Source organism: Cygnus olor, chromosome 11 (assembly GCF_009769625.2).
Source record: "Cygnus olor isolate bCygOlo1 chromosome 11, bCygOlo1.pri.v2, whole genome shotgun sequence".
In the NCBI taxonomy this organism is placed as follows: Eukaryota; Metazoa; Chordata; class Aves; order Anseriformes; family Anatidae; genus Cygnus; species Cygnus olor.
The window spans coordinates 9,733,139-9,755,605 of record NC_049179.1 but is presented as its reverse complement, the minus strand read 5'-3'; the positions used below and the strand labels follow the sequence as shown (position 1 = coordinate 9,755,605).

Sequence of the window (22,467 nt, the reverse complement as noted above, 5' to 3'; positions counted from 1 at the left end):
CTGCAAAGAAGCCTTCCCACAGCTGCACAGACATGGAGGTTCTTGTCTGGCTTTTGCCAGCCTTTCCTGCATGCCTCCACACTGAAAATGGGAAGGAGCTACAAGCCAAAAAGGCTGCTTGCAATGAAATGCCCCAGATGAGTGGTCTGACTCATGGTCTAAGTGTTGTTCCTTGGAAACTTGAGTAACATCACAGGGATAGTTCAGGCACAATTCTGATGGACTTGTGGAAAGGGACCGCTGCCTTGGGCTTAGAGGATTAGGAGTTGAGCCAGCAAAGTTTATTCTCTGTAGCCTCTGACTCAGCGTGAACTTGAGCAGGTTGGCTTTACCTCCCCACATCTCAGTTCCTACACTGTAAAATTCCCTGCCCGAACACCAATTATTAATGCAGTTTGGGGCAACTCTCTTTGATCTGCATCATGAAAGGCTCCCAAGTGTTTATTGCATTGAAATCAACAACAACTGGACAGCTGGGTAGCTCTGGGTTAAGATTACTCTGTATAATGGGGAGACTAGCACTGTCCTGCCACTGTATGAGAAATGATTGCAATCCATTCTCAAACTGACAGCAGCAAAGCAGAGTGAGAAAGGTGGAGGAACTCTGGGAAGTTCTTTAATGTGGAGACGCTGTCTGCAAGGGGACCAGTGAGGCATTCTCTCTCCTTCAAGTTGACTCCAGGAAGGAACGAAAGGAAATCAGCATTCAGCTGGTCCAGCCACCATCCCAGTGGCAGAGCACTGACTGGTGTGCACATCACTGCAGATCTCTGAATGCCTGCGATGCAGCCACTAAGCAAGCACGATCCTGCTCTCTGACCTGCAACCCGTCTCCCACACCTTCAGCCCTTACACCCAGGGATCTGGCCTGACTGATGATTGCCACCAGCGGTACAACTACAGGCAGTGCCGATGGCTGGGAGTGAGGATGACAGCTAAGATCTTCAACAGTAAAGTGCTGGTCTCTGATCCTCACACTGAGACAAGCAATGCTGCAGGGCAATATCAGTAGTAGCTTCTTATCCTCTTATGTCTACACAGCAGCTCAAGGACTGCAGCAGGAGAAGACACCAGCTAGCTTCAAACTAGCTCCCTCAGGTTCTGGCAACATCACTACAGGTTAAGCACCCAAGGATTTACCTAATTTCACAGTGGTTTTGGGAACCTCCTCAAAGTTCAGCATCACTGCTGATGAGCAGTCTGTGCTACATTTGCCTTGAATTTTGGCTGTGCATGCGGCTTCACACAGCAAAGGACAAGGAGCACACACGATGCCCTGCCCACCTGTATATACAGTTACGAAGAGCACCAGGCTAGGAAGTGGAGCAGTACTGACCATCTGAAGATGAAGAACTTGAGATAAAGTCAAGCTGGTCCATCCCTGGTTGTGCTCGATACTACATTTTCTAGAAGATTGTTCAGTCTAATTTAAATAACCTAAGTGAGGAGACTGTTGCCACTTACACTAGGGCCTCATTAGTGGCCAAACTCTACATATTTAGCTCATAACCTTTTCTTCAGGGGTCACGCTTTCTGGTCTGAAGCAGGTAATGAGATGCACAGAATACAATGTTCCTGGCATGAAAAGCCCCAGAGATACTGCACCCCTTGCTGGGATGCCAGCTTCCTCCCTACCCCCCCACCCCCACCCCATTATCCTCCTTGCTTTCTGCGTTGTACTCAAGACTTGCACTGACCTTTTTGATTCTGGAAAGCAATGAAAATGCGTGCAGCGTTAAGTGATGTATAATAAGAAACTAAAGAAGTTAGGCTGGCACTCTGAAATGCTCAGTCTTTAACTCTGCAGAGACTTCCTGCATGACCTTGTGTAAGTCACTTAATCTCTGTGTTAAATGCCTCTGGTTGTGACCAAGGACTGGTACCTGGTCTCCTCTAATCAGACAAAACTGTTTGCAGCACAGGTGATGTCTGCAGGACAGGACGGCATCGGGGCATGGGTGACTGTGAGCTATTACAATTCAATGATACTCTTTGGTTACCTGTGTTTACTCTGGGCTGTGGGAGGTAAAGTGTTTTATCAATTGTTCCATGTCTTTGTTCTGGCTGGTGCCCGTTTCTACTGAATATATTGGACTCTTGTGGACAGCTGGACGGTGCTTTGTGGCTGTGCTTTGCTGATGGTTTTGCACAAGACACAAGAAAGCACTCCAAGCTTTCCTGTCCCAACAGCACTTTCTGCTTTTCCAGCTGTTTGTGAACTATGACCAGAAAAACAACTGTCCCAAAAAGCTACATTATGGTCTGCATTTGATGGAGAAGACTCTTCCTCATCAATGTGGCTCTAGTTTTTGTCTTTTAAAAAGTAATACCACTAGCCCATTCAGTCATAGCCCAACCAGCATCCATGCAAAACACAGGCCACCCTCCAACAAACACCTGAGCCCCCATGCTGAGGGATGATTGCTGCTGCAGAACATTTCAATGAAATACTAAGGTTTGTTCGCAGGACCTGGGGGAGGTCACAGCCTGGCCTATTTTCTGTTGAACCTGGGAGGCTCTGGGTACTTGCACATTCTGAGCTAAAATTCAAAATCTAGAGAATTCCCCAGGATGGCTCTCATGGGGTCAGAATGGTCTTGGTTCTTTAAGAGACCTCTTGGAAATGGAAACAAATGAAGCAGGAGCAGGCAGAAATGTGTATGTGAGAGACAGAGAGAGAAGGATGAGGTTCTAACTGATCATAAACGGGCTTCTGGTGGGAGCTGAAGCCAGACAAGGAGAGACTGGGTAGGATCTCCTTCAGTTCACAAGTCCAGCAAAGGAACAAGGGACCAAAAGGACCAAGTCTGGGCACAGAATGCCAGGGCAGCATGTAGTTGAAAGGAAACCCTCACATCTTCTACTTACCAATTCTGTCCAGCCTGTCAAGAGCCACCGTTTCAAAAGCTCGCCGCATCATGGGATACTCTTCCAGCACCTCGTTGAAGTTGTCCACCGAGAGGGAGTAGAGCCGGCAGTAGGTATCAGCTCGCACACTGGCTGTGCGCCGGCCACGAGTCAGCAGGCAAATTTCTGGAATGAAACCCCCAGCCTGAGAATGTGGGGACAGACACCACCACCCCTGCCATACAAAACCTGGTGCTGCCATTCAACGGGCAGTCCTGCCTGCCACCCAGTCTCCTCTCCAGGTAGACTCTACTTGCTTTCCCCCTGAAAGCATGAGCAGAGGCAATGTTCTCCATATGCAGGAACATTTAAACAAGAAAATACCAGGGGGCTCAGTTGTGACAGCTGCTACGTACAATTGCACCTCAGGGATTCTGCTGATCTAATTAGCCAGTCAAGTTTTGTTATGGTGGATTATCAAAGATGTCATTTGTGCATTCAGAGTGGAGAAGCTGTCTTTCTCCAACTCCTCATGGGCACTGGGAGCAGAAGGTCATGCCGTGCGCTCATTGAAGCTAATTCTCTCTTTAGATTTGCAATAAAGGCTCTGTGCTGACCTGTGGCCTTGGTGCCTGGTAGTAACAGCGATCCTCAAACCCAGAACATTTGTCTGTTCAAAGACACTTGGAAGTTACTTGCAGACGTGTCACAAACTTACAGATAGGATAAGCCAAGTTAGTGGTACCCACTTACTAACTCTTGGTGTATTTACACTGCAGTCAGCTACTCTCGGAGGCTGCTCAGCTGGCTACAGAACAGAAAGTCCTTGACTCTAACATAAATGCCTCATTTGGGCACAGACGCTCCCTGAGCACTCAGCAGAGAGCTCCTGAGTCCTGCTTTTCCACTGATTACACACAGAGTCTGGTCACCTAAGACAGGCACTTAAAGACAGATGGTGTGACCTAAAGGCAGAAGGTCTGGTCACAGCATGCTTTTCTGTGCTGTTGGGTGTCAATCTACCAGCACCACTCTCAGGATTTATTCTGGGAGCACTCCAAAGCGCCAGTGTAGTAGCACTACAAGGTTGTGAGTTTTAGGCTGCTTTCCTAGGGAAATGATGCCTCTGAAACTGTGCTGTCTTTGAATGTGTGAGAAGTTGTGCGTGTGGTATCTGAAACGCATTGAATCTCATGGGCAATTTTAATCAAATCTGTCAGGGTAAGGGTATGCTGACTCAAGCCCTCCAACTCCAAATCCTGGAAAGCTGACCCAACTTGCTAGTGATGTACAAAATCCTGTACCCCAGAGCCAGCAGGTAGCTGCAAACATGTTATTTTGCAGGAAATAACAGAAGAAGTGAGTAGGAAATTCAAGATTGGGATTTTTTAATAGAGAACGGTTCTTACAGAGAGGAAGGAAAGTCAGGTTTCATTCTAGCCCTCCTGGTAGGTGATTAATTATGATGCATTCAGTGCTTGTACTGAAATGTGCATCTACCAGAGAACTGTCTGTCTTGGGGTGTCAGTGAGGTCTCTGTGGGGCTGTGATAGCAGGAGAGTTTCTGTGTTACTCATAAAAGCAATATCCTAAATCTTCTCTTATGGTGTTTTCTGACCTTGTACTACTTTCACTGTTCCAGGCCTCTGCTGCTGATACATTATGCCTGCCTGCCGACCTTCATGACATTTTGCTGAGCCACAGACTGGGGAGATGATGGACTATGTTTTTTCCTCCATGTCTATACAGTACCTCATATGATGGATGCCAGGCAGTAGGAGTAGGCAACACTATAAATGTGCTTGGAGAATTGAGAATGCTCCATTTTTTTCCTTTAGATTCTCAGCTTCACAGATCTGTCAGTTTGCTTGGGGCAAAAGGAAATGAAACTACAAGAATTAAGTTTTCCTTCTCCACTTTGTTATTATTTATTGCCTAGACTCCCACACTGCCCACGACTCCCAGCCACCACTCATTGCACAATTTACTTATGGGAAGCTGCAGGACAGGTGAGATGAACAGAGACAGGGGGTGGAGGAGGTGACGGGGTATCAATTCTACATTCTGCCCTACCTGTGTATGACAAGTGAAGGAAAATATGAACACTACCAGTGGGTCTCACTACGCAAGGGTGACTCATTAACACGCACCTCCAAAGTAGGAGCCATCTGCCAGCTTGGTCTCCTTGTTGCCTTTGGTGAGGACGCTCACCACTCCGTGCTGGATGAAGTACATCTTCTTGCCAATGGTGCCCTCGCGGATGATGTAATCCCCAGGCTGGAACACCTCGAACCGCAGCTTGGTCAACATGGATGTCACAAAGTTGGGATCTGCGTTGGCAAAGAGGGGCATCGAGGCAACCAGCTTCCGGCAGTTGAAGTTGATGATTTCCTGATGACAATGTGAGTACAAACGAGAGAGAGGTGGGGGGGAGGGAAGCAGGGAGAAAACATGGGACAGGGAGCAGAAAAGACACACACATACGTTTAGTCAGCATCTAATAACCCACGAAGTTTCCCCAATTGATGTGTATGTTAAAAAGTCAAAAAAAAAAACAATGCTGTCCTCTCTGTCTGGCTCCCCCAGTGCAGGCTGGAATGGGCCTCGGGACACAGCACGTAGCAGTGCTAACTGAAGCTGATAGCTTGACACCATGCTTCATTGCCTTCACTCATATGCTTTCTCTCCGAGCAGGGACCAAACAGGAACCCCCCACCGTGCCAAATACATAAAATATACCTCTTAATGCAGAAAGCCTTGGATTTTGTGAGAGGTGCGTAGTGCTGGTGAAACGCTGTATGAAAAAGCCCAGGGCTCCTCTCTGGGAAAACGTTATAACTCACCTTGGCAGCCCTACGTTCTCTGTTGCCCTTGCTTGACAATGAGATATTAAAAAGCACAAAAGTGCCAAGGCGCTCAGAGAAATAATTATCCTGGGCAGCTGGGGACAGTGTCAAGAGGAGGGAGGGAAAGGTGCCCACCAGTCACCGGGGCATGGGCTGCCTCATCAACCTCAGACGAAGAAAGCCCAATTCAGCTGTTCAGCTGTCATACAGCAGACAGGGACCGTGGCTCTTCCTATGGCTTGGTGTCACTTGGAGGGCATGACAGCACCTTCCGTCACACAGGAGCTGCTGTGCCATGCCAGCTCAGGCTCAGAAAGCAGCAGAAAGTGATACTGAGTACATCTCCCCAGCAAAACGCCCCCCAGCCAACCTGTGAAGGAGGATCTGGATGACTGGAGCAGGAAGAAGGAGGGCAGGGGAAGCATCTGTCTCCTCCTCACTGGGTTGGGGGAAACTCTTCCAGCACTGCCCTTTTAGATTTCGGCAGACCTAGTTTTAAGATATTGCTGGTAGATGCTCAGTTCTTCCCTCTCCTATGGAGGGGAAAGACAGGAAGAAGACTGCTTCCAGTGCTTGTGCGTAACGTAGTGGAGGCAGGCACTGTGGAGAACCTGTGTTCCTAGGCTGCATGGGGCACAGATCAGGCCAGCACACTGCAGGGAAGTGTGTATAAATACAGGAGACACGGCTTTATATTAGGGAGCAAGAGGTGGGGGCTTACTGAGACACCACAGCAGGCAGAGGGGTGTGTGTTTAGGGAGGGAAGGGACCCGCAGAGGTGTGAGGCAATAGCGAGGCACTTTCCAAAGTGCTCTCCTGCAGGGCTTGTTTAGGAATGGGGAGGAGGTCTGCTCTTGTTGCAGAGCACCCACATGGTGCAAACGTTTGTATGACAAATTGATGGGCACAAGATCATAAGCAACATCATGCCAGCCTCAAAAAAAATGAGGTATTTATCCACAGTATTGGCTCTGCAGTGCAAGGCAGGTAAACGACCCTTGAATAGGCATAAAGGACAGGAGTGACTGAAAGAAGGAGAGCTCAGCTGGATGAAGATAGTCATGTCTGTTGTACCAAGAAAAAGCACAGGAGACTGGAGAGTCAAACAATGCAAGGAAGAAAGCGAAATTCATCTCCACATCCACACCAGAATCTGCTGGAGAGGTCTAACAGTGCCCTGAAGGACACAAACAGCCAATGGGCACTCCTGTGTGCAATGCAGCCAACCAGGGGTTAGCCAGGCTCAGAAAGCAAGCGGAGTCTTTCCTAACAGGATTCAAAGCATGACAGACTGGCTAGGACAGTCACTCCCTCTGATTGAAACTGTCTCACATGGAGACACAGCCAAGCTCTGGACTGTGGTCTTTTTGGCCCTGCCCTCGCTTGCATGGATGTGCTGTCTCTGCTGGGCACTAGGGCACACACACAGCCAGTGCTGATGGGGAAGCTGGCCTCCCACCATGCCCATTGCCCTCCGGTGTCCTCTGCAAACCACGGGGACAGGACACTGCACAGTGGGAGCTCCACGGCTGCCAAGGACGGCAAGAACATGCACTGCCCATTTGCAGCCCCTCCTTACCTCTCGGAGAGGCTCACTCAGCTCTCCCAGGATGCTCTCCTCATCGAACATCTTCCCCTGGTAGCGGTGCTCGTAGTAGTCATGGATGCGCTGCCGCATGTCCGCAGGGAGCTTGTGGAAGGACATATACTGCTCCACTTGTTTGTACTGCACAGGGGAGAGAGAAAGAGAAAGAGAAGGAGTTAGCAGGACATGCAGTAAATGGCACCCACTCATGGCCAACTACTTGCCAGACGATCCCCATACCTGCTTCCTTCACGCCACGCTGTTTTGGCCGAGGTAGGTAAACCTGGTGCAGGATAGAGCAATTGCCTGAACACAGGGGAAGTTTGCAGACACCTTTATTATATTCCCCAAATAGCTGCCCAAGGTTTTAACCCTTAAACTTAATCTCAGCCAGTTACACCATGGACATAACTCCACATTCCCTGGGTACTAACACACAGAGATAAAACTGATGTGAGTAAAGAGCAACCGGCTAGGGCACTCCGCTCAGCAAATAATGGTGTGAGAAGTCTGTGCAGAATGGAGGCCGAGGCACGTGTCCTGGCAGTTTGGCTCCAGACCAGTAAGTGATGGGTAGCACCTCGGTGTCTCAGCCCAGCAGGGGATCCCACTGTCCCAGGTGCCATACCAAGCAGCAGAATGCAGTCCTGCCGTGGATGTGCAGTCACAGGCAAACAGAAGGATGTGCCGAAACCTGACAGTTACTCGCATGAAGCTGCAGCACCCATGGGCTGCTTCTCCTGTCCTCTGTGTTCTCATCCACCCAGCTACGAGGCCGAGCACCTTTGTTTCCCACTCACAGCTGCACAGGTCCAGGTTTTTTCACCTTTTCTGGGCCCCTGCTGCCCCGTGCACTTGTGCTGTCGAACCTGCCTGTATTTTTGCCTAACAATTTGCATTTCCATCACGTCACTTAGAGGGGAATACAAGGGCATGCTGCCTGATGCCAGAGCAGTATTTGGGGATGAACGGTGCTTTCTATCAGTACTTGACACCTCTTCAAGGGCAAGAGGTTGTAAATGTGCCCACTTGCCCTGCAAGTGCTGCGGGGACAAGGTGTGTGTGCTGGTCATGCCCCCTCCCCCGGTGTGCAGCACGGAGCATGTTCCTGAGCATGTACTGCACTAAATAATGCTGATAAGAGGACCACGCACCCCCTTTCCTTCTCCCTTTCCCCTCTTTTCCCCAATAAATCTGTCCCTGAATGTCCCTTTACTGCAGCTTGTGCTGAAGTGCCTAATTACCGAACTCCTGCTCATTACAGACCTCCCCTGCACACACCAGTGTCACTCAGCTCTCAGTACAGTCTGTGCTGGCACTGCCTTGCATGCTAACAACTTGATCTGCACCAGAGAGGAGAAGGAATTACTCGGAGAAGCCAAGGTGGCAGAGGAGAAGCCAAGGTGGCAGAGGGGACACTCGGGGTTTCCTGGCATTTCCAGAGCTTTTTGTCTGTAGCTTGCAGCAGAGGAGCTGGCTGTAAATATTCATGATCACTACAGCAAGATCAAAGTCAAGCGAGTCACCACCTCCCCACGGGGAGCCAGGCAGTGAATTGGCAATGAACGCCGCACTTTTTAATTCGGATTGCTGAAGTTCTGTAGAGACTGGCAGAAAGCTGCAGCGGGCTGTGCTGGGCGCTGCACTGTCTGCAGCTCCTGAACGGGGGTGGCAAAGGCAGCAGAAACCAGCAGTTCCTGTGGGAAGAACTCACTGGTCTGAGCCAGTCGTGGATGTTGCAGGCTGTGCTCTTAAATGCACAAAGTGTAAGGGCTTGGCTCAGATGGCAAAGCAGAGATGTGTGCTGCCTCTGGAGATGCACCACGGTACCTGGGGCATCCATGGGACTGGTGAATCAGATGCAGGACATGCAGGACATGCACTATGGAAAGGGCCTCAGCTTTTGCTGACTCAGGTTTATGAAATTTATCTCGAATCTACAAACAGCTCTGTTTGTTTTTATGCTGTGTTTTTGTTCAATAAATTACTTGCCAAAAATATCATTTCAGACTCTCAGTTTTAGTCCAGTGTCCTGTATCAGACTCTGTCCACCATACGGCAAACGCACCACAACACATGTTCCATCACAGAGACTCACTGGTCAGAGCTCCAGGTGACACCTTTGAGTGTGCCCCATGTCACAAGACGCCACTCATCACCTGCTGCCAGCCACCAGCCCGCTACCCCTCTTCTCCCCACCATAAGCACTTGCTGTCAATCTCCAGCTGACCTTTGCTTCTTGGGAAAAATATCCCTAACTTCTCAAATTCACAAGCACAGGTTGGATGGGGACAATCGGACTCTGCTTACTCACTACTGTATACGGATTTATTGCTTTGTAACAAAGAGCAATAAATTATGGCTCTGCAAAGTCCCTGGGACTTGTCAGATTCTCCTACAGTCACTGTTCTCAGATAAGGTTCAGAGTAAAAGCAGGACAAATTTACTTCACGGGAATGAAACGTTCTGCTTCAGATTACAAATTAAAAACACGGTTACAAAAGATAATTGTAGAACAAGAAATCACAGTTAACAAGAAGGAGGTATCTTGGCTCTCCTGCCTTTGGTAGTGCCACTTCCCCTCACCCATGCCAGGTGGAGAGTTTTTGAGCTCTCCTGCATGTAGAGATGGAGTCCTGCAGAGCTGCTCGCAGATGAGAGCATCAGCCCCTTCTCTCTGTGTGTGATGAAAGAAAAACCTGCAGGAGGGAGGACCTTTCAGTCCATGGTGGGCAGTATGTATCACTGCTCAGCTCCAGACAAGATCACTCCCGAGGCCACCAGCAACACGCGGGGACGGGATTAAGTCAGGGGCTGATGGTGGCTGTGGCGAGCATGACTGTCAGAGTGCATGGATATTAACCAAGGCCCTCAGATGGTGCAGACCTGGCCATCTCTAAAGCTGCTTGATGCCCATGGAGTTGGTGCCCTGTCAGGTGCCTGTCAGACATGGCCAGCTGTAGCCTGACAGCCCCCTTTTGCCTCCCTTCTCCCTTGCATTCCAGCCCTCCTGTCTCCACATCCTCAGTCTGACCTGTGCTTGGAGGACCTGTGCAGAGACTCGTGGCCTCTCTGAGTTCAAATGGAAAGACTCATTTAGGAATTATTTAAATCTCTCTGAAGACAATTGAGTCGATTTAAATCCTAACTCATTTTCTTTAAGTCTGTTTTTCCTCGAATAAGCCCTTGAAGAAGGCATTAATATATCAAAAGGGAACCATTTAAATGAGTATTTTTCCTTCTAGAACCTGCTGCTTTCCCTAGTTGTCTCCCCATTCCCCTCCCTTCCAGCAAAGCTCACATCACTCACATTCCAAAGAGAACAAAATATTTTTAACTCCTTTCATATCCTCGATCTCTGTCATGAGTCCTCCTTTAGCAGTAATAAATCACTGTCTGGAAAAGCTGGACTACTTCCTTGCCCTACTTCTGAACGTAAAAAAGATCCTGCATTTGAGAAGAGCTGCTTGCACCCCAGCCCTGGCACAGACACCTCTCTGAGTCCTCTTTGGTCCACAGACATCACTCCGCAGAGCTGCAGAGAAATGTCGACTTCCATTTTTGCAACTCAGTTAATTCAAACACACACGCTTTCACAGTATGCTCACCGACACGGGCACGCACACATAACCTACTGCAACCAAAGTACCTGGGATGCTAGTTGCCCTTTACCCGAAGATAAATATACATTTCCTATACAGAGCTGTATTACTTGCATCCTTCCAGAAATAGGCTGAGGCAGCTGTGGGGAAGACTTTAATCTCACTCACAGTCTCCACATCCAAATTTCCTGCAGATCAACAGAGATGCACTCTTGTAAGAAGAGGAGAATCAAGCAGAGTAATGCATCTTCAATTAAGTGAAACGTTCTGATGCTCTGACAGCATTTTGAATGCCGTACGGGAATGGCAGTAAACATCCTGTGAGACTGTATTAAGATACATGGAAGGAGCTATGATGGATGATGCTGTGGATCTCTTAACTGGATTTGTGCTTCATAAGGGCAAAGATCAAATGACAAGATTCACCGGATGGAGTGTCTTGATGGGACACAGTTGCATCTTTGTTTATTTTTTCTGACATATGATTAGGAGTAAAACAGTGCTGCAATGTCAACTCCCCAGCATTTAGTAATCATCAAAAACTAATAAATGCTGAGTTCTGTTTTTTGTCTTCTACGCCATTTATATTCCCTCCCTCCGGATTTGTTCTGTGACCAGGAGATCTACTCAGTGTAGTCGAGGTACATTCTCCTGGAGTCCAATGAGGAGAAAGAGAGGGAGAAAACGGAACTTTTGTAACACAATAACATCACACCAACACTGCTGGTGCAATCTTTCCTGGTTTCCCTTTGCAGAGCTTGGAGCATATTTATTATCAGTCCTAGCCTATAGAAGTTTGCTCTCTCCCTGATAGTTTGTCTGTACCTGGTGCAGGCTGTCACATTTTGACCTGCCAACACTTAGGAACGTAGTTGGCTTGACATACACACTCGTGCTCCTGAGCACAGTCCTGCTGTTTTCCAACAAGAACACAGAAATTCATAAAACGCAATGTGCACAGGTCCATGCTGTCCATAGTGATGGGAAAGTGACTGAGGGGTGCTGTATGAAGGCATATGCTGTCCTTTCCATGTCCTCCAGCCCGCAGGCAGCAGGAGGATGGCGTTAGGGATGAGGCTGCAGGATTCTGCAGGATTCTGCAGGATTCCATTCTCAGAGGGACCAGAGAAAACTCTAAGTGAACAAGGAAGTGGAAAGACAGCCGGGGGGAGTGGCTGTGGGGAGGATCATTGCTAGTTGTAGCAAGGTGTTTAGGAATCAGTGGTTATCCCAGTGCCAATTCAACCGGAACAGCTCAGACCACATCTAGCACAGCACCAAATATTATCAGTGTTGCTTTTGTTTACTGATAATGGGCTAAATTTAAACCGATGTCTGTCTACTCTTCAGCTTTGGACGCTGTTCGGTTGCTTCCTCTAGATCCAGTCTTCATTCTGCAAGAAGCTTTATGTGCTGTCCTGGGTCTGAGCCCTTCCAACCACTGGGTTAATTTTTGCACCGCAGCAGCAGCTCAATTTGCTACAGGAGGATGATTTTCAGGTGCTGCATGTTACATGCTGAAATACATGGAAAGCTTTTAGCTTCACTGCAGTGATACCTTCAGAAATTATCTTAGGTAGAATCAGGCTCTCTGTCTTTTGCTCTGTTATGAATACCACAGACTCCAGCAGGAAATTCTTGGAGCTTTTTTTCCAGGTTCTATACAACATTGATTATACTGAGGATGGCTGCAATGATGAGCCGCTGTTGCTGCCTCCCCTTGCTGGTAATCAGTACCTATTCAGGCACGGATTATGCTTCAGACAATCCCATTTCTGGGCTGTGACATGTCAACAGACTGAGTAGGGTCAATTACGAGCCTGATGGATGAAACAGTTGTTTACTTCCTCCCATCGGCTGCATTGCTGCAGTGGCCCCAGCACAAGCCAGGGAATCCCAGCACGGGGACAGAGCCGTTCAGCATGTAGCACTGAGCCAGCAGTCACACCGCCGGGGGACACGGCCTTGCTTTGCTGCAAGCAATGGAAACATCTGAGAACTTCAGGGGTCCTAGGAAATCGGATCCAAGCACCTCGGGACCAACCTGTTTGCATTTAAATGCTGTGGCAACGCCCTGTTTGTCTGCTTTTACAGGTGCTCAGTCTTAAGGTGTAAGCCTGTGCACCGTGGCAAGGTACTGCGTACAAACCTAATGTCATGGCCATGGAAAAAGCTCGTTTTCCACAACCAGCTCCAGCCTGGTAAAGGCACCTGAGAATGCCTCGCTGGAGAACGCCTCTCTGTGCCACATCCTAGCACAAGCATATCGCCCTGCACGATGCACTTTTGGACCTGGTCAAGGAATCTTTTATTATTCATCAAGCACTGTGGAACAGGATATTTTGGAGATGTCAGGCCATGTCACAGGTTCCACCTATCTGGAAATGTGACGGGAAAAAAGAAATCAACATTACTTTCATCAGGAGAGCAAGACAAGAGAGATGAGGTAAAATCTGCCAGCAGACAAAGGCCAGAGATGTGGAGAAGGGAAGAGTGGGTCTGTGAGCTTGAAATCAGTATTGCCGGGAGCAGCCTTTTGCCAGGAGAGGTGGCTCAGCAGGGAGGCTTAGCTCTTCGTGTTATGATGTATTTACTTTTTTATTTACAGTTCAAGTGCCAAAATGAATTTCAAAACTGATAATGAAGTTTGAAATCCCACACTGGGATACAAAGAACTGCTGAGGCAAGAGCGCTTTCCGTGACAACACACAGTGTTCGTGCATGCACGAACACACCACTCAGACCAGGCTGTGCTTGACATTGCTTAAAGAATAAAACTATTTGTCTGGTTTCTACTCTCAGAAATAAGATGTCAAAATCTGAGCTCTAATTACTGTATCTCTGATACAGCAAACCAAGACCAATCCCCTATGTAAACCTGCTGACAGAAAGCAAAACTACATGGCAGCTTCATTTTTCCTTCTGTAAAGATGTGCTGCAAAGACACGGAAATGTCAACAAATCCTTCCTTTGCCTGCTGAGCATGGAAAGGGCACTGCCTGTACGCCTCCACTTCATCCCCCTCACCCAGCCACACACTCCGTATGGGTGCTGCTGCCTCTGTGATGGACATGCTCCCACTTGGGCACTGAACTGCCTGCTTCGTGCCGACTGATCACCACCGCACAGGTATCTAGAAGATGTTTTACAGCTTCTCTTAGTAAGGCTTGGGTAAACACTTTCAAGAAAAAGGAAGTTCACTGTGAAATATTCTTCTGCAAAACCAAAAAACTACTTGATCCCAGTTGAGTTACAGCCATAAAGGGAAGGCAGTTTCCACTGCAAGATGTTTTTAAAAGAAACCATTGGGTTTTCATTCAGAAAGCATTTCCACATTCCTTAATCAACCCAGGATTCTTTTATGAAAAGGATTAAATAACCTTAAAACAATTGACACAAATTTCTGATTTTCCGGTTGAGTCCCTGAACTGAATGAACTATTATTGGCACCGCTCTATTGACTATTTCTTACAAACATTCTTCTCAAATCAAGGTGGATGTGGTATCCCTAAGAGGAGGGCTGTCTTGCAGCACTGGATGCACAATCCAGAGCCAGCAGTTCTCACCAAATCTTGACTGCTTGGTGCCTGAAGCAATCAGGGACTCTGCACCACAAAGAACAATGTAAGCTGGAAGGGAACCCTGGAGGTCATCTGGTCCAAATCCCCACTCAAAGGAGGGCCAACTTACACCAGGTTGCAAATTTGGCAAAGAAGGTGGGGATAAGGACCCCTTGCTATTCCTGCTCTTTACCGTGACGGGGGAAGCTGGACCCGTACCGGTATCCTGAGCTGCATCCAAGCTTGCTCCTTCCCCTTGCTGACTCTGGCCTGCACAGCTGCCAGAAAACCCAGCCCTGATTACAGAAGAACCTACCTGGAGGCACTGCCTGAGACACTGAGCCCAGAACACATCAGCAGCCCTCGCAGCTAGATGCAGTCAGTAAAGCACATCATTTATAAGCCTTATTATCTATCCCAAATGCTTTCATTGACGGTAGCATGGGACATAACAGTTCTCAGGCCATCTCTGAGCAGACTTGACGTAATACGCAACTAGTGCAACCATAACAGGATAAAGCAAGGCTCTCCAAACTTTTTTCCAATTAGGAAATTTGATTAAATTTTGCATTTGATTAAATTTTCCAGACACCTTCAATTTCTGGAGTGCTACACACTCCTGAGCCTCTCCTTTACGCACACTACCACAAGAGTCAGGGAGTTCTGCAGCCTTCCCACCATCCAAAACTGAGACACTAGCTGAGGGGACTCTTGCACCTTTGGACTCTAAGAAACTGTGACTACCACCTGAGGAACCACCGATGCTGGTGACCTATTGTCTTGGGAATAACACTACAAATCCTGTCCAGGCTGGTAATGAACAAGAAATCTCCCATCTGACAGAGTGCGTGCAGGAACAGCAGAAGTCTTTGCCCAACTCCACACCAGCAGAGCAGCTGACATGAGTTATCTTCATACATCTGCGCTGTGTCATCCCCAAGGTAGCACTGGCTAAACCAACCCTGGAGCCACAAGAATTAATACAGCTTCGGTGCAGTGCTATGCTTGGGTTAATTAGCTCTGCTTAGAGGGGAGGGAAGGGGGCTAATCAGCAAAGGCTTGCTGCCAGGCTAATGTGATTATGCTATGTCCAGGACTCCAGCTAGGATCTCTGCACCAAATTCCGTGCACACGTTCATTTGGAGCCCATTCAGAAAACTGCACAGTCCAACAGCCTAAAAACACAAAAAGGGTGAGCCGAGGGCTCCTCTCGTCTGTGTTGTCTCTGGCAGTTTCAGATGCCTTGAGGAAGAGGAGAAAGAACAAACGAGGCGTAGGGCAGCCCAGCTCCTGGCCATACCCTCCTAGCTTCTGACAAAAGAGGATGAGGGATACCCGCTGCCAGGGGTTATGGCTGCATCTTAGTATTCAGTAACACTTGAAAGATTTTCCTTGTGTGAATTTATTTAAATATTCTAAGGCTCATTAAACTTTGGGCCTCCGCAGCACCCTGTAGCAGTAAGTTTCACAGTTTAATTACATACCAGGAGAAAAAAATCACTTCTTAAACCTGCTGTGTAATAAAACTCCATCCTGCTGGTCTCCAAGGAAGGGCAAGGCCTGCCTAAGCCCAGGAGATGGCTTCCCAGCCCCCTCTGTAGCAGTGAGGCACAATGGCAGTGTGTGCTCTTCTGGCTCTATCAGTTTTTGGAGCACTGAACTTCAGTCCGCAGGGCTGATCCAGTCCCCAAACTGCCTCCATTCTCATGGGAGTAACTCATGCTGCAGACTTAGCGTGGCCCTCTGGGGAGAGGAGTTGTGCCTGACAGTCTGAAGGATGAAGACCATCACCTCTGGCCAGTGGCATCAAGCCAGTACGCTGAGATCACCCTGACCCGTACTGTGCCACAGAGATGCTGTGGAAAGGACCACACAACATCACTTGGTTCAAGCTGTTGCCTGACAAGAGTCTCCCACTTCTGCCCTGACGAATATTGGTCTAACATCTGCTTTGTCCTCCAACAACGATTGTATTTTCCAGACAGTATGCTTCAGCCTTTACAGTTATTACATTTTCCCCAATTACCAGTATCAAAACCCTCTTTGCTGAGTTCAGGCCAATGACAGAAGGACTGAAACGTTGAGAGTTGGACAGCAAAGTGCCTTTTGGTGTGGACAGCCAGAGAATAGGATGAGTCTGTGGCAGGAAGGAGGGTGCTGGCGGTTGAACAGGGCTGTTTCAGGAACTGCGAGATGATGTCAGTAGTGCTTCTGCAGGATTTGGAAAGCGCTTCTCTCTGTAACGTTACCCCTTGCAATTGTGCTGCAGCAGGTGCTTCTTCAGAATAACGCTGTAATATGTAAGTATCTACCCAGTTTCAATCTGTATTTTAAGAACAACAGGCACTGGACAGACTGAGCAGGGGAATGAATATGGAGAACAGAGAGCTTGAGAGAACACCAGTGTAGCAGACAGATCTTGAGCAGAGATGAGGCTCTGGCAGAAGAGATTACAGCTTTGCTGGGCTCTGCAATGCTGACAGCAGCAATTCCTACTTGTCATCAGTCATTCTTCTGCATGTACCTGAGCAGATAACGCGGGAGAGCCGAGTGTCTCTGCAGGATGCCCATCACTGCCTGCATCCTGCTGCGATGGAAGAGTAAAGCCCAGAGTCTCTCTCTGCTTTGTTCCGAGGAGCATGGCTGCAGTAAGCAGCATAATCACTGCTCCCAAAAGCCTCAAGGTTACAGCGCCTACTGGGGAGAATGTGTGTGTGTGTGTGCGCATTTGTAGTGACCTGACATAAATATTAATCTAGCTGAGCTTTAGGATTAGAGAAAGAAATTAATAGGGCAACCTGCAAAAAGCATGAAAATAACTTTCATATCCAACTAGTTTACTCATCTCCCGAGCAGGAAGCACTCTCCCACTCTTGTGAGCCACAGTTACTGCAGGTTGCGCAATGATTTCGCAGTCAATAATGAATCTACATGCTAAGGTGTGAGTTGATACAAGAACAGCTGAAATGGGCCTTGAGCCTCTGCTCTTAGCTATGGACCTCCTTCACCATCACTCTGTACCAGCTCTGGCACTCACTGGACTCTCCAGCAATTTAACCCAGTCACCTGGCAGAAAACTAATCCAGGAGAGAGAAATCATCTCAGTAGAGGTCTGAGTAGCATAAGATGTGGTGCACAAGAATGAAACTGTGCAGCTGTAAGTAGGAGAGTGCCGTGTGAGAACAGGTGTGCAAGGCTTCCCCTCTTTGGTCAGAGCTGTCAGATCAATTCAGTTATAAAATGTTAACTCCATGACTTTGGAAGATTTTTCTATCAAACCCCCTGAGGATGAACTCGTAATATTCTCCCATCATACACATGTAAGAGAAAGGATACCAGTCATGGGTGCAAAGAGATTTTGAAGCTAGACACTAGACTGCAGTTTAGAGATAGGAGTCAGCTTCTGACCCTGCTGTCACTGACTCTCCCTGTGTGACCACAGGCAAGTCATTTAGGGTGTAACACACTCTGCAATGCAGGACAGGACACAGAGGTCTGTTCTAGCTTTGTCTCAGGGACTGGAAATAAAACAGCCACTTCACAGTTCCAGAGCTAAAGACCTGTTCTGCCTCAGAGCTTTTTAAGGATGGCACAGAGCCATACTTACATGATGGCTGTGCCACTTCCAGTGCCCGAGCTGGTGTGAGTGCTCTGTGCCACATGGGACTCTCCGCTTGTACTTGGGAACCTTGGCACTAAACTGTCTTGGAGGGTTCAACCTCCCTCTCCAAAATCTCCATGCTTCCTACCAACCTGTCAATCCTGTATGGCTTCCCTGCCTTGCAGAAACCGGCACAGCATGAAGTTCAGATGCTACAGGAGGAGACTTAGACAGAACAGGGATAGTGTCTCCAAATGTTCAATGAATCCAATCAAGAGTGAAAGATGGGGCTAAATCATGTACTGTTTACTGTGACAAGCCTGCTATTGAATCCAACAGCCAGCACATCTTGTCTTTTATTCCTCTCCTAAGAAGCCCTGTTTGTACAAGGGAAGAACAAGTTGTTTGGCAGAGACACAGACCAATCTGAAATTTCACTACAAACTCCCTCCCAAACCTTGTCTTGAAGGTTACGCAAAGCCTGCCAATAAAGTTACTAGCTATACCCTTCTGTCCTGTTATGATAGTCATTTCTGCCACTCCTCTCCCTCCCCACTGTACCCCCTTTCTTTGGCTACTCCTGGAACAGCTGCAAAAATCTCTGCAGCCTGCTGAGGTGAGAGGCAGAGCCCTGTCTGCACCCGAAGGGGTACTCAGCAGAAGTCTCCAAACTCCTGCCTGCTTCTCCCAGTTGACCCTGCCAACTTGTTGAGATTCTTTGCTTATAATATGCTTCAACAGACACATTGTCCCAAGAGGACTGAACTAAATTGAGTTGCAGGGCTGCAAATCACGAAGCAGCCTCATTTTAATCATGGCTATTCAAGTGCTAAGGAATGCAGAAAGTAAATACATATTTGTTTTTAGACCATCATTTGTCCCATTTGCAAGAGGAAATTGAATGTACTCAGTCCCTGATGCTTTGTTCCTAGGAGAATACCTTGGGAAATGAACCTGCTATAACCACTACACATGAAATACACCCTTTGTTAAACCCTCTACTCACTGCTTTCATCACAAAGCTTTTCTCCTGGATCTATTAACCCTCTCATTCACTTCTCCACATTCTAATCAGGCTTTATTTAACATTTCACACTTCTGCCACCCTGGCTACAGTCTCTGCTGGCTTACTGGTGACTGATTTCCCTGAGCGCTGAGTGGAATCAAATGTCTAGGGTCAAGTTCTGCCCTTGACTTCAGACCTGGCTGGGGAAAAAAATCGTGCTGCCCAGTCCTGCAGGTGTAAACTTGGCTGCGGCTAGGCTGACCAGGTGGCTGGATTTGTAAATCAGTCCTTGACTTCTATGCTACTTCAAACACATTTGAATAAATATTCTGCATACACAGATTTGATCAGCTTGCATTCCTAGTGCTGCAGTGTCCTTCTCTCTGGCATGCCTTACTCTCAATTAGCTTTAGTCCTGCCAATCTGGAACACAGAGGCAAAATGCATCCCAGACCTCCACGCTTTTTCTCCTGGGCTTTTTCTTTTAGCTCAAGCTGAGGTTTGAGATTTTCCCTATCCTAAAAGCATGATTCACCCTCTGGTCTTTGCTTTCAGTCTCTGCCCTCCTGCAAGGTCTTTCTGTGGCCCAGCATTGTAATCCCTGTGTCTCAGACCTGCTCTAGGCCACCTAATAAAGCCTTTCTCCCACCTCCTTCCATGCAGCAACTTAAACCTCACCTTTCTTAAGCCAGTGCATACTAGCTGTACTTTATGGACTTGAACACCAGCTACCCTCTCACCTAATCTACCTGCACCAGGCAAGGTCAGAATAGGGCTAGCACCTCATTCTTCCTCTTCTTAATCTTCACCTGACCCTGACTGTAACACCTCTGAGCCAGCCAGGCCCTTGCTCTCAGTTACACACACTCTTCAGTGAGGCCTCCTGTTTTGTGGAGGTGCAGACCTGCTGTTTCAACCAGAAGATGAAGGCAGCTTTTCCTGCCTGTGTCCTAGAAGGAAAAGCATCATTGCACCAGCAGCTCCTTTGCTTTAGAAGACAAAATGCCACTGTACAGGCAGCAGTATACTGCAGGCATGGAAAGAGTGAAGGAATTGAGGCAGTTCCATAAGTTACCGAATCACAGTGAGCGCCCCTGTTTGCCCCTTAACTTCTTACAAATTTGCAGCATCACCTTAAACCCACCACCAGGCGTTACTGCCACTGCAGCGGTAACCTGATCAATGGTGACATTTCTCTCTGTGCCCTACATTATGCAATTCAACCACCGTGCAATTAATTTGATAGCTACCTGGGGAACCTATTTGGTGCTCCTGAGCTTTGATCTGTGCTTTGGGGTTTGTTAGGTAGTTTCACGCACAAGCACTGAAGAGATTAATCCAGATACTTTTAAAGGAAGTGCTTGCTAAACAAAGCTGCACGTTCTGAATGTTTACTTGGGATTTGGAAAAAGATCTCGGAAAGGAAAAAGTGACTTTTAATTTTAGATACCAGTGACATTGATAATGCCAATCTAAAAAGATAGTCTGATACAAAAAGAATCACCCAGTTGCCCTACTATTATTCATTTGATCCCACATCTGTTTCCTCCGTGGGTCTGTCTGGATAAACGAATTAAATTACCCGTAAACTGCTGTGGTGACAAAGACACCGGACCTTTGGCCTCTCACTTGAGTTACTCACAGCCCTGACTTCCTCCAGACAACACGTAAACCACCCCTGGGTCACATAAGGGTTGCAAAGCCCAGTCCTTACCTTCTCCTGGTACTGACGCCGTGAGGAGTCCAGAGACTGGATTAGGGCTGTGGCATGGCCGATGAACATGGCATAGCAGGTGGCACCGACAATCATGCTCAGCATAGTGAGCCACACATCTGACATGCCAACGGGCGCCTGCTGCCCGTACCCAATGCAGAGCATGTGACTCATTGCCTTGAACAGCGCATAGGAATACTGCTTCCCCCAGGAGTCATTCTAAAGAGACAGATAGACAGACAAAGCTTTAGCAGTGGGACAAGACATTCTTGGAGATGAACACATTTCAGAAAAGGACACCTAATGTTAGACCCCAAAGTCCATGTTTAAAGCACCCCTATATGTTAAACAAGCAGTTTTATTCCTTGATGCTTGGAAGTGTTGGGCACACTGGATTTAAAAACAAAGCCTAAATTCAGCCATCTGACAATAACTGACTTTGGTCAGGGTTTTACAGGTCCCATGTGCTCTTTCCAGCAAGGCTTTCCAGAAAGGAAGCCAGACTGACACACTGCTAACCTGGGATAAAATGGGACCATGCACTGGGATAATTTCAAAGTGACCCACATGTGGGAGAAGGGACTGATGTAGATGATTACTCCCCCGGGAAATGGATTTTTCAGAGAACTGGTAAAAGAGAGCCTGAGCAAGGTTGCCAGCAGTAAGATCTTAAAGTGGGGAAAATCACTTACTCCCCAGCAATTTATGAAATGTTTGGGAACTCTGGTCATTACCTGAAGAGATGGGAAGGGCAGAAAATTAAGATGATAATGTCCAGACAGCGAGTTCTTTGCAGTGTCAAACTGGGCTTTTTTCAGGGAGCTGAACAAACTACAAATGGTCTCATTCGAGAGATGCAATAAACCACCGTGAGAAGCCAGCTGAAGTCAATGGCTTGTTTCGGACACCCTGTGCTCTCCCACTGCAACTAACAGCAGAGGCACCTTGGCAATTATATCATGGGAAAGGGAGAAAAATACAACATAAGCTTCATGACTATTCTGATTAGCTTGAGTTCATGGAACAGCACAAGGTACATTTACTGTCCTGTGGGTATTATATGCTAGCAAGTCCTTGCCACAAAACCTTGTAAAGTAAATGCACTGTCATCACACACTGCTATTACAAGGCATGTGAAAAAATACCGCTGCTACGGTGACATTCATCGCAGCACATAATCTGTACATTCATCAGTCTTCTTTCTGTTCCTAGGAAGGTGTTAACATCATGGATATAGCAGTGCAGATACATATACCACGGCAACTTAGAAGGTCGTGGTGCAGCAGGCCTGCTTTGGGGCTTGGCAGAGATGAGCCATACTTTTGGGAACTCCTTCAGAAAGATGCAGCAGCCTCAGCACCACTGACCAGCAGTGCTGGACGCCTCCCTGGAGGGATCTAATCACAATCAGGTGAATGGCTGATGACCTGTCTACAAAAAACAGCTTTCTGGGTGTCACTAATGTTGATGGAAAATTTTCAGTAAGCTTACAGGTAGTAAACAGAACCAAAGTGTACTGTTGCTGTTTGGGAGCCGTGGCAAAGAGCTGGAATCTCCAGAGAGTGGTCACGCTTGGTTAAGAGATAAGCACATGGACAAAGACAGGCGATAGTGTTACCTCAGCCCTATTTGGTAATGTTATGCAAGACAAGCCTGATTCACACTGCAATAAGAAGGGCAAAGCAACACAAGTGACAGCGAAGCGG

General features: G+C 47.7%; 1 protein-coding gene across 6 annotated transcripts in view; it reads right to left on the bottom strand.

Annotated features, from left to right (window-relative positions):
* HCN4 (hyperpolarization activated cyclic nucleotide gated potassium channel 4) overlaps window positions 1-22,467 on the bottom strand; it is a 164,209-nt gene that overhangs the window by 25,994 nt on the left and 115,748 nt on the right. For 5 of the 6 annotated variants that reach the window (XR_005823422.1, XR_005823421.1, XM_040570396.1 and 2 more), the window contains 4 exons: window positions 20,762-20,980; window positions 7,273-7,419; window positions 4,998-5,238; window positions 2,869-3,033 (listed from right to left, as the gene is read on the bottom strand). Coding sequence is in view for 4 of the 6 variants with exons in the window: in XM_040570396.1 (XP_040426330.1) it covers window positions 2,869-3,033; window positions 4,998-5,238; window positions 7,273-7,419; window positions 20,762-20,980 (772 nt within the window). In the remaining 2 variants the exon portion in view is untranslated. The remainder of the gene's footprint in view (window positions 1-2,868; window positions 3,034-4,997; window positions 5,239-7,272; window positions 7,420-20,761; window positions 20,981-22,467) is intronic. The other variant, XM_040570395.1, reaches the window with a different exon arrangement.